This window comes from Mercenaria mercenaria, chromosome 4 (assembly GCF_021730395.1).
Source record: "Mercenaria mercenaria strain notata chromosome 4, MADL_Memer_1, whole genome shotgun sequence".
Taxonomy (NCBI): domain Eukaryota; kingdom Metazoa; phylum Mollusca; class Bivalvia; order Venerida; family Veneridae; genus Mercenaria; species Mercenaria mercenaria.
In genome coordinates this window covers 58,100,840-58,120,723 of record NC_069364.1, presented here as the reverse complement: position 1 = coordinate 58,120,723, position 19,884 = coordinate 58,100,840, and the positions used below count along the sequence as shown (strand labels likewise).

The 19,884-nt window shown below is 34.1% G+C and overlaps 2 protein-coding genes across 4 annotated transcripts in view; one reads left to right on the top strand and one right to left on the bottom strand.

The window, feature by feature from the left end:
• Window positions 1–7,437, bottom strand: part of LOC123551850 (mitogen-activated protein kinase kinase kinase 4-like) — a 51,259-nt gene extending 43,822 nt beyond the window's left edge. For all 3 annotated transcript variants that reach the window (XM_045341080.2, XM_045341082.2, XM_045341081.2), the window contains exons 1-2: window positions 7,337–7,437; window positions 492–2,367 (exon numbers count right to left, since the gene is read on the bottom strand). In XM_045341080.2, coding sequence (XP_045197015.1) covers window positions 492–2,367; window positions 7,337–7,407 — 1,947 coding nt within the window. In that variant the 5' untranslated portion in view covers window positions 7,408–7,437. The remainder of the gene's footprint in view (window positions 1–491; window positions 2,368–7,336) is intronic.
• A 26-nt stretch (window positions 7,438–7,463) lies between these two features.
• LOC123551851 (zinc finger protein 43-like) lies at window positions 7,464–16,359 on the top strand. Its single transcript, XM_045341084.2, has 3 exons — window positions 7,464–7,481; window positions 13,235–13,346; window positions 14,819–16,359. Exons 2-3 carry the CDS (start codon window positions 13,328–13,330, stop codon window positions 15,742–15,744), a joined length of 945 nt encoding a protein of 314 aa, XP_045197019.1. The 5' UTR covers window positions 7,464–7,481; window positions 13,235–13,327; the 3' UTR covers window positions 15,745–16,359.
• Window positions 16,360–19,884: the final 3,525 nt, after the last annotated feature.

The following is a 19,884-nucleotide window of genomic DNA, read 5'->3' as shown; positions in this document are numbered from 1 at the left end:
TTTAGCGCAAGGCAATAACACTTCAACAAAGAACTAGAACTTCAAAATCTTAAATAAACCTTGCCTGATATTTTTTGATAAAAAGCTGCTATAAACCTAACAATGAACAAAAGGGCTTGATGGTCATCTATACCTAACATTTAATATATGTTTCTAGGTATCATCGCCTAAGTGCAAAATATTGTTCACTGCTTCTCTAAGGTCGTTGACCCCTAATGATAATCGGCAATTTCTGTGCAGGTACGTATCTTCTGCATGCAATTTCGGCATCCTTTGGCCGTAATTTCATAAGTTAACTCATTAACTGAAAATAATATTTCACAACAACCGGAGAATACTGCAACTGCATATGAAGAATACGTTAATGAACGGTAATTGCAGACTGTTATTAAAGGTCTAATGCAGTAAACCATTTTTTTCACTGAGGTGAACATGTATCAATGGTAATCATGTATCAAAGGTGATCATGTATCAAAAAGCTGCGTGTTTACCTTTGCAGATGACTCTGCATCTCCATGTTGCTGTTCCAATGACTGTCTTGCTCGACGTAAAGATCTGTACAGTATATCTCGTAGACGAATCAACATTTTGTTCAGGCCCATTTTCTTCAGGCCCTTGTCAACATATGTTCTATAGATAGAGGCCTTAGCTAACTCATCTAAACTTGCTTCACTAGATGCCCTCGAGAGAGATGTTGAGGACAGTGGGCCTTTAAGGGGAGTTGATGAAACTGGTGGGCTGCCAAATGTGTTAGGACTTGGACCCCGTACTGGACTAGTCAAAGGAGAATGAGGTGATATATGACCCTTCTTTGGTTCAGAAAACTGAAAACTAACTTTTTTGGCCTCATTTCCATTACTCTGATTAACATCCGACTCATTATTTTCACTTTCCTCATCCAAGTCTGATTCAAACTCCCCCTCACTTTCCCTTTCCCCTTGCACTATTTCTGGAATACTTTGTCTATGCAGACCAGAAACGAAAGATTCACTACCTCTAGGACTATTGAAGTCTACAAATGGCCAAGAGCTGTCAGGCACTGAGGAACTATTGAGCACTTGTCCTAAAACATTCATCTTATGACATAAGTCTTTCGTGGTATTCAACCATAAATTCAATGTCTCAAGCCTCAGAACAAATTTAGGGTCTTTGTACTGTGCAAATTCTGAGGCAAACGAATGTGACGTAGGGAACAACTGCTCACATTTATCTAATCGTTCTAAAAGTTTTTGCACTTGTATCACAGCTTCTTGTTGTTGGGAAATGATTTCTCCACTGAGGGACAGAGAATGATATGTTTCTGAAATGTCTGTTAAACATGTATCTACACTACAGGCACTATCACGATTCATCGCATCACTAGAACTTCCAGAAACAGAATTCCCTTGATTAACGGAATTATTCATACTTGATGGAGTTAATAGCACTTTAAATTCCATAACTTCCTGAAGAATCCCTGGAATTTGTTCCCTCTCTAAATTCATAATTTTCTCTTGTTCATTAGGACTTAAGCCATTCAACCATGCCTGCAAACCTATCCACACAAAATTCATATACAGCTTCTCATCTGAACTTTGCTGTCGTTGTGCCAACATCCTTGTGTCTTTTTCTTTTTGCTCTTTTTTCTTCCCATGGGAACCCATGTTTATCAGTGCAGAGAAAGTCTTATAAAACATCTGTCTGTCCTTAGGGCACTCAAGTTTTGCTGAGGCAATTTGCCTTCTCTCTCCCCCTCTGTCTGAAGATGAAGGAGACAATAGCAAACTTTTAGATGTTATTCCAGAACTAAGGGACAGAAACCTGCCTGACCCTTCCAATTTCAATGGAACCACTGGAGTGTTGATACCCATGGAAGTGCTGTACTCGCTCATGCCTGAAATGTCTTCTGAATGGCGCTTCATAAAGGTCTCATGTTGTCTGGATTTTGTTATATTCTTCATTTTTTCATTCTGTTCTTTCCTTCGTTTTTCCTTCCCTTCTCGAGTATTATCTCTTTCTAAATCAGCATCAGAATCAGTGTAATGAAGTCCACTTAATAATGCATTACTTTCAGTATACCTTTCTTTAATAACACCCACAACTGTTTTTGGTTTCTTTACTTTATCCATGGCTAAACTTGCTTTAAAATCCTTGAATGACTGTTGTTTCTTTCCACTGTTATTTCTGATTTTTTCTCTCTTTGTTAGTCTGGAACTAGAGGGCGGGGTAAATGGTATCTGTTCTGCTGCAGCTTCACAATATTCCTCAAGGAAACCTTCAAGGGAATTTGTTCCTTGGTCGCCATCATGTTCAGTTGTATTATCATCGCTGTGGCTCATATCTGCATCATGGTCAGACGTTTGGGCACTCACAGCATCATAAAATTGCCTGAAAACAGATTAGTAACAATGTAACTTTTCGTTTTAGTATAAGCGATTTTTTTTCTGTTCAATTTTACATTGTTATTTTCAAACTTAACAACCAAACTGGGTCTAATAGATAGCATTTCATTCTTCTCAACAACCTTATTTACTCCCAACAATAGCAGACAACTTGAGACAAATTTATTCCATATAAATCTGTCAATAAGAAAAACCCTAATGCTTATTTAATTTTGTTTTATTTTGTTATTTACCCAAACAATAGTTACATATTAGTACTTCTGCCTTACCCTTGCATGATCGTAAGAGGCAACTAATAGGGTCTTAACACTTGGTTTTGCAGTAACTCTGTGATTCCAGCAGGTATGCAAATTTTGATTCCATACCTCATGTTTTTATTTCGATGTCAATGAGATGTGGAACCAAAATTTGTAGTCCTGTTTGGCACCATATAACTTATACTGTGTTGGTGTGCCGTAAAACCCAAATAAATAAATAAATTTCTTCTCAGGAATTACTTTGCATCTAAGAAAGTAACTTTAGTAATTTTTAATGAACTCAGTACTGGCTGAATTGCAAGACTGAATCTGAAAATGTTCATTTTCAACTGGGGTTTATACCAATTTATTTAAGCTAGCTTAAGTTGAAAGCTTCAAGCTTTCTTCTCGAGTCTACTTCCTTGAAAATCCAATACTAGTACCATGTGAAAAGGCATGGTCAGGACCCCAGCAGGGCTTGAACCCACCATCTCCTGGCTGAGCAGAGGAGACCTTAACCAACAGACCACCACTCCACTTGCACTGCAGTTCAAAGACTATAGTCCTTTATAGCTCAGCAGAACTGGCTGTACTCATTTAAGTTCTACTGTATTTTATAACACTTGTCTGGCGGCAGTTTTATTACAATGCCAGTACTGGCAATCAAGGTATGTTTAAATGAGTATCAGACAATAACTTGACTGCTAAATTTGGTTGGCATCATACTACCCTTCTTGTTTGTACATTTGTCCATGAAGTTTTGAAGCATTAATGAGTCTTTGCCAGATCTATTTTATTATTCTCAAACATCCAGTTGTCTAATTACACATTTTTTACTTTTACTGAATTGCGCACAGGTACCAACTTTCAGTTTAATTGCTTTTTTGTGACAAACGTATTACATTACTCTTCAATTTACAGGCTTCATCAAATATCTATACATGTCTAACTATGTTCTATTGCTTAGCAATCTCTTATGATTATGACTAGCAGTCTAGCAGGCACATTATAAGCGATAGATGTTAAAAATAGTAAAAGCACAGGAATCACGTGCATCAGAAAGAACCTTTTACAGGCCAGGTTAAAAAGTTAAAAGTATTAAAAAGCAAGCAGTTGAAACAGATCTGACTGAAAGGTGGCAGCTGCCCAGCAAATATTTCTAAGCTGGGACTAGCCTGCAAAGACACAGGGACACAAAAGGAGTTTGCATGATAGTACAGTGCAAAGAGCTATAAAAATAAATAGATCGGCAACTTGAGAGGCATATAGAGCAGATCTCGCTAAAATCCCATGGCAACTGAATGAGATCTCATTGTATTAAGCGTCTGTTGATTTGATCGGGATTGATCAAGTCGGCAAACCAGGGTTCTAGCCAGGATTTTTTGAAGGCATGTTGCAGAAGGCTATTTTTGGAAAGATCGAAGACGACAAATGGGTGGGTGCCTGAGGGGTACCCCTTCCTGTTGGAGTGGGGATATGGGGGCCACCCCAGAAAATTTTGTGTTACTACAACTCATTTTGGTGCATTCTGGTGCATTTCAGAGTGAAAAACACAGTAGTATTTTCAATGTTTAATAAGCATCATTTACATGCACAACAAGAACAAATACTTAATAGAGATAATGTGTCATAAAAGTTCCTCTGGAGTTTATTTGCTGAATGACAATGTAAGTTTATCCATTTTAATCTTCTGAAAATATTCACTATTTATTTTTAATTAAAACAACACAATATTAGCACCTGCACATATTTGTTGTTTAAAGTTTCAGTCTTCTATTCTTGTGGAGTTTATTTGCTGAATGACAATGTAAACTCGTCCATTTTAAGTTTCTGAAAACGTTCACTATTCATTGTACATAAAACAACATAATTTTAGCAATAAACAAATTTATTGTTTAAAGTTTCAGTCTTCTATTTTCTCAGCCAGCCCATTTGTCTCTCGTGTCTGTTGGGGATGGAACTTGAATGGCTGATGAACAAGGTCTGACATCACAGTGGACAGGCTGCAAAAGTGCTACCCTGGGTTTTCCTTCAGGCCTGAAGTAAAGAATTTAAACCAATTTTGTTTTTTACATAGCCGAAGCCCAAGGGATCCGTCACTGCTATGATAAGAGTTTTAATTTTATTAAATGAATTTCAAGAACTTTTATGTAAAAGAAAACACACACACAAACACATAAAACATAGTCCTGTGTGTAAAGCTTATACGTTCACTGATACAAATGATACATTCAATAGACGTACAGTATTTTTGGGATTACTTAAAAATGATTTAAATTACCGTTCTCTGAGACTGTCATCCAGGGAAACGCTCGTTTCCATTTTGGATCAATGCCCAATTTCCTTTGGCCATTTGGCGTGGCTGGGTGGGATTCTGAATTTGTGACCGTTTTCTCAGGTGTACCTGGTCCAAGAAGAATGTCATTCACAGATTTGTCGCGCTTTTCACATCTCACTGTCTCCTCTATTACTGAGTAACTAACACTGTTCTTCCGGAGCTTCTTGAAATAATTCATATTTAACGATGTCCCACTCTCTGATTAACGTTTATTTCCAGGCATGATCATGATGATCAATAATTAAGTAACAGATCCACAATATTTCAAACTTTTCTCTACAAGTTCTATTTTGAAAGTGACGACAGAAAACATTAATTCTGGCATTGTCTTTTCGATATTCCACCCAAGAAAACACAATTCAAACAATCATGTGAAAAACATTAATATGACGCCGATAATTGTTCAAAAGCATTTAAACGCGCTGCACAATTTTTGACTTTGTACCTTCCATTGTCTTTCCTTGATTGCGAAAAACATTCGGATGATAATTGTTGAAAGTCATCTGTCATTATTTCTGATTACATAAAAAATCTTAAAACTTGGGAAAACTGTCACCTTCATGTACACATCACAAGATACCGCTTGTTAAAGGATTTCAAGGCGAAGCTACGATGAAATTTACGTCACACATTCTATATAGGAAGCTGTCATTAGTTTATTGTATATCTTAACTGACATCGCTTTACCTGAACTATCGGGTGAGCATGTGGTAGCCTTTCGAATACACTATCGGATTAATCGGGGTGTTTATTTGGATGCATGTAAGACACGTTGCTATGACAATTAATGGATGATGGGGAAAATAAGGGATGTCGAATATACAACTCAAAGCCTGGAGGCATGTCACATGCAACAGGCGGTAATAGCCTGGCAGACCCTGCAAACGCTTTGAAATAAGATAACTTTCTATCAGATCGTTTGATTATAATGATAATGGTGCTTTTTTAATGTTATTAGTACTTTCTACAAAGGGAAGGAATGAATTTTTGATTGGAAGTCTGAGAAATCAACGGTTGACGTTCGAGAAATGGACTAGATTCAGTTCATTATGCGCTGTCTGTAGTCCAACTAATTTGACGCGATCCTAGGAAATATTAAGATATTTTTTTCATATGGGCAATATCCCCACTCGTGTCAAACACTCGAAAGACCAAAATAGTTGAAGCAACTTCCGATGAAATTTTCATCGCTGTCGACGCCTTACATGCTATAGGTTGCAGTGATTTTTTTTGCCCTTTTGGGAAAAGGTCTGGTATCGGATAAATCGGGAAAAATAGCAGGGTTTTTACTCAGTTTGAGAATTTTTATAGTTAATTAATAACATCAGTTAGAATGCTTCTTCCTTTAATTCCATGTAAATATCATTAAACAAACTGTTTGAATGGTTAAATGATGGTGAATGTCAATGTAACTAAGTTTTCCTTCTACAATCATCAAAATGCAAACTTAATTTGGTCATTTGGGGAATTTTTGGATGATAATTGGGAAAAAAGATTGCATTTTTCAATTGGGAAAAGGTCCTTTTAGGCGTACTTTTTAAAGAAGGAAAAAAATCGCTGGGCTTAAATGCCGATTATTTCATGAATTGGCAATAAATTAAAATAAAACTTACATGTATCAAAAGGGGATTCAATTCCTCATTTATCTATGTAAAATTATCAAATAATATCCAAAATTACGAATTTTCTGGTGATTTAAACCTTTGTATGTACTGTACACAATCAACGTTTACCGTGTGTTTACACGCCATATAAAGCCAATAACTTTACATGACTGTGTACCGTTATTTAACTTCCATTATTTTGGTCCTTCAAAATTTTGACGTTTAGATTGCCCATCACAAATATAAAACAATCTGAACGTCGAATTATTTTGACTAGCGCCGTCTGTACTGCCAGTTTTTATACTTCAGCCTTCAGGAAGCATTTGTTGATTTGATCACGATTGATCAAGTTGGCAAACGCTTGAAATAAGATAACACCCTAACATGAGATGACGCAAGATTATCTCCAGTTCCCATTCTGTGTATTATATAGTTCTTTGTATAGTGTAGAAGTAGTGTGTCTTTTTTTTTACTGATATTAAATTGTCAAACCTAAATGGCAAAGGAGTTAGGATACCAGAAACAAAGGTAGCAATATATAAAAGAAAAATACTTTCAGCAAATAAATAATAAATCATAGTATGACAAAAACGATTACAACCAGTTCGTTGAATACGAAAATAAACGTGTACCCCACCCACCACATACAACATGGTATGTCCTGTCTGCAAAACTTGTTGTCCAATTGCAAGAAAATACACATTGCATTTCTGAAATAACTAAATGCAAACTAAAGAACATAGAAAGTAATTATAAAAAATGTTTATATTAACGTACAGCTCTTCTTCTAAAGGATTAAATTGCTCTGCCGGAGAAGAACTGATTTTTTTCAGATCCTTGTCGGCCATTGTTTGGTGACTTCACGTTATTTCACGCCTCTAACGAGAACAGTGGTACGGCCTACGGTCAAGTTTTTCTGGCGGTAATTTTAAAAAGTTCAATACGGTTCGGTAAATGCCAATGTTTGTTTCTTCCATTTGCTAATTGCATTTGCACATTTCCAATAACTTTTTGCTTACTGCCAATTCGTACAAAAAAATTGCTAGCTCTATTAGATCCAGGCTATTTATAAAACAAATCAGTGCAGCAGCCAGACACAAATTTTAACCGAGGCAATCTAGAGGGGTCTCTCAGAACGTCTCTGGTTCGTTCTGAAGCACTGTCATCCTTTTAACACTATAGGAGAGATCGCCATGACATCACACATTAACATCTGTTTATCTGGTGGTGGGCAAAACAAAATGTATTAGATCTACGTCTTTTATGTATGGGATCGGAATATTTAATTTTTAATAACATTTTTGCTCATTTATGGATTTTCAAAATTCAAAAAGTTTTGAAATACTTACAATAAAAAATTATTATAGATCTAATAATTTCATCTTTTCGTATTCAAATATCTTTTTTCAATGAATAACCATTTTAAATGACATAATTTTAAAAGCAGCTTAGACTACTGGTACTGATGATAAACCTGGACAGATGATAAAGTCGAACACCTTGGAAATATTTGATTGCAATCGGTTATTTATAAAATTGAACACACCATCTAATAGTTTCCACTTACAACACCAACTGGTGTAAACAAAAACAAAATTGGTAAACATTCTGTATAAATAAATGACTTACATAAATTTGTATAAAAAATATTTATCCAAAATTACTGGGGAAGAGGGTGTTTTTTGCGCATGCTCACTGTCGAAACATGAAGACCTGACATTTGTTAACTTTTCATTACTTGATCAGGAATGACTGTTGCAGCTTTTTGGGGAAAGTTTCAATATAATAATACCAAGAAAATTTTGTAAATGACAAAGGGTTCGAATTTATCATCAGTCAGCGTTCATAAAGTCCCCTTTTTACATACCCCTTTCAGGCCCTCACTTCGTGTGAGTTTGCTTACTAAATATAAATTTGAATTATGTAAAGTTTTCAGCAAAGGTTAAGCTTTATTTTGATACCGACCATTGATTTCAGTTTGCAGAAATAAAAAAGATACAGGTAAAAAAACTCATTTTCTGTTCGGGTTTATCATCAGTACCAGTAGTGATGTTCAAAACTATATAAGAAAAGCACTCTAAGTTAAGTGTTCATAATTAATCCATTTAATTATGGTTATTAATAAATTGCTTGTTTTTTAACCTTTCCATTAATAAAAAAATTATTGATATAATTTGCGTTTTAAGAAAGTTTAGACCATTAATTAGAAAAATATCACTGTTTACAAAAAAACATGGACCGTCGGCTTCTGCCCACCTGGTCACTGTCTTATCAGTTCTAAAAATAGAATATACATCGGATTTGTATACAAACAAAATCTCTCCTATTTATTGCATTTCTAGATCTAGTACGATTATGATAATTAATGCGATATACTAGATCGTGCTTTCAATATTGTAGAAATCTACTGTCACGTTTCCACCATGGTAATATCATATTATATTGCGTTTTCTTTATCATAGTAGATCAATTGTGATTTCACAATTTCATTAGAGCTAATTATACTATTGCGTTCATAATCATCATCATACTATTATCGACGTACTGTCATGTTATCATCATCATACTGTCATGTTATCACCATTGTACTGTCGCGTTATCACCATCATACCTTCACATTTTCATCATCGTACTGTCAAGTTATCACCATTCTCATGTGGCCACTTTGTGGTTAAATGCCCACTTGTCTGCCTGTTATCTATATACCTGAACACTTTGATCTGAAAAACCATAGAGACGTGTTCCTTTGAACACCAGGAACACTTGTGTCACCTGCATTCAAGCAGCTGCCATCTAAGAGTCATATCCAAGGTTCACACCTTTGACATTTAAGTGACCTAGACCTTCAGCCAGCATGGTTTGCTTGTCGGTTCTGCATATCGCCTTCCTTGGGAGCGGTTTACCCAAGTTTCATGGTAATTCTTCCAAGGGTTTTTGAGAAATAGAGCAGACATGACATCCAAAGGATCAAACCTTTGACCTTCACTGATGATCTTGATCCTGAGCGCCTGTAGTTGGCGCACAAGTTCTGCACTTTGTCTTAGGAAAAGGAACATGTAAATCATGTTCATTGACTGAGCAGACATGAAATCAAAGGTTCGAACCTTTGACCTTGACTGGTGACCTTGAGTTGGTAAAATTTAGATGCTTCCTATAAAACGAAATTGTGCTGTTTTTGTACTTTTTCCACCCCAAAATCTATTCAGTTAGAAACCGTAACACTATAATAATAACTACAAGATTATCAAATAAAAAGCTTGACTTAAATCTGAAGAAAAAGAAGAGCTATTGCACTCACCCTGGCATCAGCACTGGTTAAAGTTTTTAATAAAGTCAAATAATTATCTCTCTTACTATCAAAGCTATTGACTTGAAACCTAAAATTGTTATTTAATATCAAAGTCTTCACCAGTGGCAGTAGAAATAATCTCCATAACTCTAATTTGAATTTTGACAGAGTTATGCTCCTTTTTAACTTAGATTTTTTGCATTAAGATTTTGATAAAGTTATTATCAAAGTTTTTGACTTGAAACTTAAAACAGTTATTTACTATCAAAGTCTTCACCAGGAGAAACAATCCCTATAACTCTGATTTGAATTTTGACAGAGTTATGCCCCATTTAAACTTAGAATATTTTAGTTAAAGTTTTATAAAGTTTTTACAGGCAAAGCTCTAATTCAGAGTCAAGCACTGAGAAAAGTCACGCATGCTGTCTTATGGAATGTAGGATGTTTTGGCCAGTGGACGTTTTGGCCCGGACGTTTCGGCCTAGGATCTTTTGGCCTAGGATGTTTTGGCCAGGCATTTTTTGGGAGTAGGACGTTTTGGCCAAAAATAAATTGTTATTCCATATCGTGCAAAATATGGTCTGGAGGTTATTCTAAAGAATGTTATAGTATAAGTGAACAAATTAAACTGATAATAAAACATACTCATCGTATTTTATTTTTATTTTTTATTATCTTTTTATATGTATACACATATATATATATATACATATAAACATATACACATTGTATATGTGTGTGTGTGTATGTGAAAATATTTGCTATTTACAACAAACCAAATGAGTTATGAAAATAAATTTTATTCACAATTATTTTTTTAAAAAGAATGATCAATTATACTGTAACATATGATAACATATTAATGTCCAGATCATAATTTGCCTATTATGGAAATCAATTTTTTTGGGCCAAAACGTCCTACCTCAAAAATTTTCTTGGCCGAAAGATCCTAGGCCGAAACGTCCAGACCAAAACGTCCATGGCCAAAACGTCCGCAGCTCTTGTTTATATTAAAAACACCACAACACTTTCATATAATGTTAGTATTTATACTTACAAAGTTAACTTATTATCATATAAGCCTATTATTTTCACAAATAACAGATCACTATTTTTGGCACAATCTGCAAGTTGGGACCTTTAGTATAATGGTGATAATGCAACAGAATGACTGATAGAACAGTACAGTATGATGATGATAAAGTGACAGTACATAATGGTGATAACATGACAGTATGATAATGAAATTGCAAAATCATGATACTACGATAACAAAAACACGACAGAACAATGGTAAAAACACAATAGTATATCGCATTATCATCAGCGAACTATCGTATTAAAATGTTTTCGTTATCATAGTATCGCATTATCATCATCGTGTTGTCGCGTTTTCATTATCATAGTTTTGTAATTTCAAGTTTTCAGCATCGTACTATTGAGTGTTGCGTTTCAGATTAACACATTCAAAGGCGATGGCCCCAATGGAATTCTGTACTGAAAAGTGAACTTGCAATCAGCCATACTCATTACAGTGTCCCCACTCTTTTCAAAGTAAAATTTTGAAAGAGTGATGAAATTTGAAAAAGACTGATTAATTGATCTGCTATTCTAAGCCTGTTCATGCAGCAAAGATCTTACAACTGGGCACACATTGAAAGAGATTGTAAGTAATTATTGTAAGCTCGCAAACTGGACCAAAAAATGGGCCATATGTAGTCTAGTTGATCTATGTCCCAACACAGATTCCATCTGACATTCATTTTTAGCTTTGGCTCAGGTGAGCTTTCGTGTCTGCTCCATGTCTGTCGTGTGTCAATAATTTTTTAAAAATCTCCTTTTTCAAAACCACTAGACAGATCAAACTTCACAGGATGGTCCTTGGTTGGCCCCCTTTTAAAATTGCCCAAATAATTGTAATACATGCAGAACTCTGGTTGCTATGGCAACCGAAAGGAAAAACTTTAAAAATCTTCTTGTCCAAAACCACAAGGCATAGAGCCTTGATATTTAGTATGTGATATCATTGGATGTCCCTCTATAAAAATTGCCTAAATTATGACCCTGAGGTGAAAAGAGGCCCCACCCAGGGGTACCAAATTTTACATAGACTTATATAAGAACAAATTTAAAACACCTTCTAGTTTGAAACCACAAGACCTAAGGCCTTTGATATTTGGTATGCATCATTGCCTTGTGGTCCTCTACCAAGATTGTTCAAATTATTACCCTGGAGTGAAAAGAGGCCCCACCCCAGGGGTCCCAAATTTTACATAGACTTATATAGGAAAAAAGCTTTAAAATTCTTCTTGTCTGAAACTGCAAGGCCTAGGCTTTTAATATTTGGTATGTTGCAATGCCTAAAAATCAGTTGATTTTATATGAAAGCCATTGTCAAGCCATTAAAATTTTGAAAGAATATTTAAAATCAGACCACTGTCAAAATATAATTAGATCATAAATATGTCGGTCAAAATCTATGCATATAGCTTATGTTTATAATGTCATTTTATCTACCAACAATAAATAAATATTAACTTGACTTGACTTGACTTGAATCTGTGGAATATTGAAATTTTAGAATATTGCTAGTCATTGAAATAGTATCAATTTGTTCATGACATCATGTACAAACTGTTTAATTTAAGAATGTAGGACATTTATAATTATTCCTCGATCTTGTAAATCTGACAAGGTCTCAGGTTTGATTAAATTGTGGAATATTAAAAACTTGTGACAAAACAGAATTTTTGTTATTCTAAATCATTTTCATTTAACAATTTTATTTTAGTCATTTAAATTCTGCAATAGCCTAGAAAAATTCTGTATGTATTTCTTATTTAATCTTCATGTATTATATAGAAGCAGTCCTGTATTTATGGAATAAAGTCTCAAAACAATTCAAAACCATTGGCCAATTTTCAAAGCACTGACCAGTAATAAACAATGTAATATATTTATTGTATTAACAGGAAGTGTCAGTGTATTACAATTTGGTATATGCAATGATAAAATACATCAACAAGAAAGATCTGATTATTACTTTTTGATACTGGTAATAATAATTATACATTTTCAGGAAATACTAGAATAAAAGTTAAAAATGAGTGTGTTATAATTCACTAGACAGAACAATACAAGATAATTAACTAGTGTTAGTTAATTACATCAATAAATGACATTAATTGAATGTAGCACTATAAATCTGAGAATATTGAATTTTTGACATCCAGGAAGTGTCAATAGCTGACAATTATCAATATTAACATATTTGTGTGCAACTGTAAAGTATAATCTCCAGTATAACATGATTTGGTGAGTGTGCTTATAAATTTTGTGCTGAGAGCAAAATCATTATATAAATGACATTATAATTTTGTTTACAGTTAAAGAACAAGTCAGTATTTGAACATATAGTACTGTATACCATAACAGTGCCTAGGAAGAGAGGCTATTTCAGATTAAAATTTGAACCCATCATGGAACTGTTGGTGAAAGGTAATAGATTCATGATTACATTGATATGTCTTGCAATAATATTATCATAATTGATATTGAACAAAGTATAGTGTATCATATTATTATACTAGATTTATATAGAGTTTCATGATAAACACATTAAAAGGCGCTTTATATATAGCATATGCAGCCACACAGGGTGCAAAATTCATCCTCTACTATCGTACAGACATAGAGCGACCTGACTTGAGGGACAGAGTGAGATAAAGCCCCCAGAAGAGATAGAGAGAAATCCTTTTTAGATAGAGACTAGTCTGACTAACTTAGCCTAGCTCTTTACAAATAGATAGTCTGGTTCTTTAACCTGCCTGGTGTATACATGTATTATCAATACAAGGCATTGAAAGCTTATGTAATTTAGATATTTATTTTTACCATTCATTTTGATAAATTGGAACAATAGACATGTTTTTTATTTGAGTGTTTTTCCTTTTTTTGTTTTTAATAATAAGTAATAAGGTCTTTTATTACACATATATCTGATAGAATCCCAACAGCTGGTTACAATCTGTCCTTTTTAATTTTGAATTTTACTACAACCTTTTTTTATGACTTTTTTTTAGTTCAACTTTTCAAATTAGATTTAATGTATCCATAGCGCATGATTTTATGATATGACTTTTTAATCAAACTGATGTCAGATTCTAATATAATATTAACATGATATCATAATTATCGTGCAACAGTCTGATAGAATATTTGTGAACCTTGCAGACCTGTATGTTATATAGTATATATATATTATAATGTATGTTTTAACTTTTGTAGAATGTCCGAGTTATAATTGTATGGGAAGATTGAATGAATAAAGACTGTCAATGATATATATTTTAATGATCAGCTACATTGCATGATAGTTAAACTCTGATAAAGATCTTACTCATATTACAATGAAATATAATATGTTACTAAGATGGAGCTTCAAGAGAGTCTGGCTTTAGATCAACAGATAAACTCTAGTACGTACAGTACAACATTATGATGTTATTTGTCAGTCAAAAAGTACCGGTATGTGCTACATCCCTATTGTTTATTGTAATGTACATTTCACAGATTTAAATTAAAGTTCTGTATTCTCAGTGTTAAAATATCATGTATAAATACAAACCTGATCACACTGATTTGTTAGCATATAACTATAAAATTTTAAAATATTTTAAAACCCTTAGTTTGCTCAGGCAGCAAGTAATTCTGCCTTTGCGACCAGTGAAACCAATATCAGCCTGTATATCCATGCAGGCTGATCATGGTCTGCACTGTTTGCCATTCACTCGGTATCATTTTGGTATTGTACCCCTTTTAATAGTTAATGGTACTGTCCAAATTGAAAGATGAACAAGTTCACAATAGAAATTTAGCAGGGTAAGGGTAAAAAAGAGACTGAAAAGTCAACGAAATTTTCTTTAAATATTTACATTTGTTCCTCACTGCAATTTTTATTGATATTTCAGAAGAGATGAAAAAGGAGAGTAATGATTTTGTCAAGATACCTACCAAATCTGGTAGACCTCCAGTCTGCAGCGAATGTGGAAAAACATTTAAATCACCATACCAGCTTAAACGGCACATGGTCTATCATACCAAAAACTACAAATGTGCCGAATGTGGGAGTGCATTCTCCATGAAACATACCCTTGAAAATCACATGCTTCTACATACTGGAGAAAAACCTCATAAATGTTCATACTGTGGACAAGCATTCCGGGCGGTCAGGAATAGAGACAAGCATGAAGTCGTCCACACTGGGGAGAGAAACTATAAGTGTCAAATCTGTGGAAAAACCTACACTGAAAAGGGAACTTTGTCAAAACATATGAAAAATTTGCATGGTCCAAAGCCGAGGTACTCATGTAAAATATGTGAGAAAACGTTTACATGGAAGGAAAGCTATGACAGACATCAGAAGAATGTTCATACCGATAGCAGTGAACGGGATATCTATGAATGTAAAATTTGTGATAAAAGATTTTTGCAACTAAACAGCCTCATGCGGCATTTTGAAATAGTCCATTTTGAAATCAAGAAATACAAATGCCAAATATGTGGTAAAAACTTTGGTTGTTCTGGTAATTTGGCAATACACAAGAAAATCCATGAAGAAGGGAGTAATGACTTAGAGTGCTCTTACTGCCATAGGTTTATCAGGGGAAAGGGCAATTTGAAAAAACACATAAGCTTGCTTCACTTGAATGAACACCCATTTACTTGTGACACTTGTGGGGAAAAATTCAAGTATAAAAAAGCATTGATCGCACATAAAAAAGATAGCCATTCAGATTTTAGCGACCTACCTTTTTCATGTGACATTTGTCAGGAAAGGTATTCAACCCAGCTTTTTTTAGAAAGGCACATGGTCAAACATCTCCAGACAATGTGATGTCTCAATGTAGGAGGGAGCATGCTAAACCTTTGGATAGATAGCTTTTTGTTTGTCAGTTAGTGGGACAATAAAAAACATTTATTGGTGACAAAAGAAAAGAAAAGGCAAATGGTGGTCTCATGGCTAGGTGTTGATCTGCCCAAATATTTGTACAGGCTTCTAGGTTTGAAATCTTCCACTTTTATAAACCGACATCAATATACCAGTACCTACACTAGTACTTTAAGTCCTGAACCCATAATTTTTTCTAAGATACTTTCAGCCAATCTGTAACTAATGTTTTTATAGTCTGTAAAATATTCTAACATATGCCTGTATTTACAACTAGTACTCAAACTTTTCAAACATTGTATTTCTTCTTGTTTTCAAGAGAGTCACCTAAGATTTGCAATAAGTGCATTGATTTATAGTTTTAACAATTGTTATTTATATTAATATACATGTACATCTTTGCAAGACAATTGACAGGATTTAAATGGTGGAATTAAATTAATCTAATAGCTCTTTGTTTGCATGTCTAGTATATAATTTATTTGAAATGACATGGATTATGTATTTTTATTTATTCATTATGATGATATGTAAAATTAATAAAATAAAAGATAAAGAATGTAAATAAAGATGATTTTAAAATTTTGTTAATGTTTGTGCTATCACTTCAAAGCTTTAATTTCCATTGTAAGTTTAACCCTTAGCCTGCTGAGTTATTCTGCCTTTGCGACCAGCGCAGACCAAGATTAGTTATATATATATATATATATTAATTTTAAGTGAACACTCCTTCTAACAATAAATGGTATTGTCTATATTGAATGATTGACCAATCAATTTTAGAAATATAGCAGGGTAAAGGTTAAACAACATTTCACTACATTAAATTTCTGTAATGAACTTGTCCATCTTTCAATATGGATAGTACCATTCGCTGTTAAAAGGAGTGCTTACCAAAAAGATATTGACTGAATGGGGAACTGTGTAGATTTTGATCAGACTGCATTGATGTGCAGGTTGATCATGATCTACACTGATCACAAAGGCAGAATCAATCATGTCCAGCATGATAAGTGTTAAAGGTGGTTAATCAGATTTTGGTCAACTAATGGTTCGAAACTTTACCAACTGATCATTTACACTTATTTGTGTTCATCAAGTTCTTAATACACGTCAGACTTTCACTTGACATATTTTTAAACTTTGATTTTCCTATCCTGGTTGCTCAACCAAGATAACATTATTTTAGCATAAGTATAAATTTAATAAACACATTTTTCCTAAGGAATGATATGAATATAAGCACTATTGTATTAAAATTGTCAAAGATTTGCATTGGCAAGTACATATTTTGCCAAAATTCATTAGACATGCAAGTTTATAAAATTATTATTACCTCCCTTTGTCTATGTTGGTTGCGCAATCAAGATAGATTGAAAATAAATACATTTCGAAGCTTCATGTTGATTTAAAGCTTGCCTTTTTTTTCAAGTAGTTGAACTATTCCAATATAATGAAAATGTAAAACTAGAAATTATCTTGAAATTAAAAATAAATAATACACTTTTTAAACACTTTTGTATTAAAGGGAGATAACTGCAAATTCCATAACAAGAGGGCCATGAAGGCACTGTATCGCTATGGTCATAAATGTGGTCTCTAAAGTGTTAACTAACTTTTCCTTTGATTTGACCTGGTGACCTAGTTTTTGACCCCATATGACCCAGATTCGAACTTGACCTAAAGATCACCAAGATAAACATTCTGACTAAGTTTCATGAAGATACAGCCATAAATGCGGCCTCTATAGAGTTAACAAGCTTTTCCTTTGATTTGACCTGGTGACCTAGTTTTTGACCCCATATGACCCAGATTTGAACTTGACCTAACGATCACCAAGACTAACATTCTGACTAAGTTTCATGAAGATACAATCATAAATGCGGCCTTTAGAGAGTTAACGAGCTTTTCCTTTGATTTGACCCGGTGACCTAGTTTTTGACCCCACATGATCCAGATTCAAACTGGACCTAAAGATCATCAAGATTAACACTCTGACTAAGTTTTATAAGATACAGTCATAAATGTGGCCTCTAGAGTGTTAACAAGCTTTTCCTTTGATTTGACCCGGTGACCTAGTTTTTGACCCAACCTGACCCAGATTTGAACAGGATCTATAGATCATCAAGATTAACATTCTGACCAAGTTTCATTAAGATATAATCATAAATGTGGCCTCTAGGGTGTTAACTAGCTTTTCCTTTGATTTGACCTGGTGACCTAGTTTTTGACCCCATTTGGCCCAGATTTAAACTTGACTTAAAGATCACCAAGATTAACATTCTGATTAAGTTTCATGAAGATACAGTCACAAATGTGGCCTCTCGAATGTTAACAAGCTTTTCCTTTGATTTGACCTGGTGATCTAGTTTTTGACCCCACCTGACCCAGATTCAAACTTCACCTAAAGATCGTCAAGATTAACACTCTGACCAAGTTTCATGAAGATACAGTCATAAATGTGGCCTCTAGAGTGTTAACAAGCTTTTCCTTTGATTTGACCTTGTGACCTAGTTTTTGAACCCACCTGACCCAGATTTGAATATCTTTTATAGATCATCAAGATTAACACTCTAACCAAGTTTCATTAAGATATGGTAATAAATGTGGCCTCTAGAATGTTTACTAGCTTTTCCTTTGATTTAATCTGGTGACCTAGTTTTTGACTTTACATGACCCAGATTCAAACTGGACTTTGAGATTATCATGAGTAACATTCTGACCAAGTTTCATGAAGATACAGTCTTAAATGTGGCCTCTACAATGTTAACAAGCTTTTCCTTTGATTTGACCTGGTGACCTAGTTTTTAATCCCAGATGACCCAATATCAAAATCATCCAAGATTTTGTTAAGGGTAACATTCTGACAAAGTTTCATTAAGATTGGGCCAAAATTGTGACCTCTAAAGTGTTAACAAGCCTTTCCTTTGATTTGACCTGGTGACCTAGTTTTTAACCCCAGATGACCCAATATCAAACTTATTTAAGATTTTATTGAGGGTAACATTCTGACCAAGTTTCATTAAGCTTGAGTCAAAATTGTGACCTCTAGAATGTTAACAAGCTTTTCCTTTGATTTGACCTGGTGACCTAGTTTTTGACCCTAGATGACCCGATATCAAACTCGTCCAAGATTTTATTGAGGGTAACATTCTGACCAAGTTTCATTAAGATTGGGCCAAAATTGTGACCTCTAGAGTGTTAACAAGCTTTTCTTTTGATTTGACCTGGTGACCTAGTTTTTGACCCTAGATGACCCAATATCGAATTCATCCAAGATTTTTATGAGGATAACATTCTGACCAAGTTATATTAAGAATAGGCCAAAATTGTGACCTCTAGAGTGTTAACAGTCAAATTGTTGACGAAGGACGATGGACACAGGGCGATCACAAAAGCTCACCTTGAGCACTTCGTGCTCAGGTGAGCTAAAAAGTAATAAATTATTAATTTCCAATAGGGATCTAATTCTATGTAATAGAATTTCTTTAAACTTTGTGTATTGACTGAGAGTCAAGTTTAAAATGGAAATATGTATTAAAAATCATAGGTACCCGGGCTTGATCTTGAATTATCTGCCCTTGTAAATAGATTTTTTTTGCCTATATACATGTACAAAACTGTCAGATATGTCTTTGAATAAATCTCTAATAGAATATTATGAAAACTGAAAAATGTCAGAAAATGTTGCTCAAATGTAATTGACCACCTTTAAAATCTAACCACTACTAAAAAATATTTTGAAATTTAAAAAAAAATGGTCAGACTGCAGCATTTTCAGTCAATAAAATTTCATACAGTAAAACCTGTTGAATGTCTGGTTGTATGGAGATATTACCTAGACAACATTACGTCACTCTGCGTCAAGTTGTCAACATCAAGATTTTGGATTTAAATCATTTAATGTAGACATTTTGATGCACTCTTAAAATGTAAAACAGTGGTTCCTTACCAACACCTGCAACATATATTACAAGGTCTATGTGAATTTGCCCAGTTTCAGCTCACCTGAGCAAAACCTGTGTTTCTTTATTTGTTTGTTTAACTAATGTTGCCTAATTCTGTTATTTTGTCTATATATTTTTG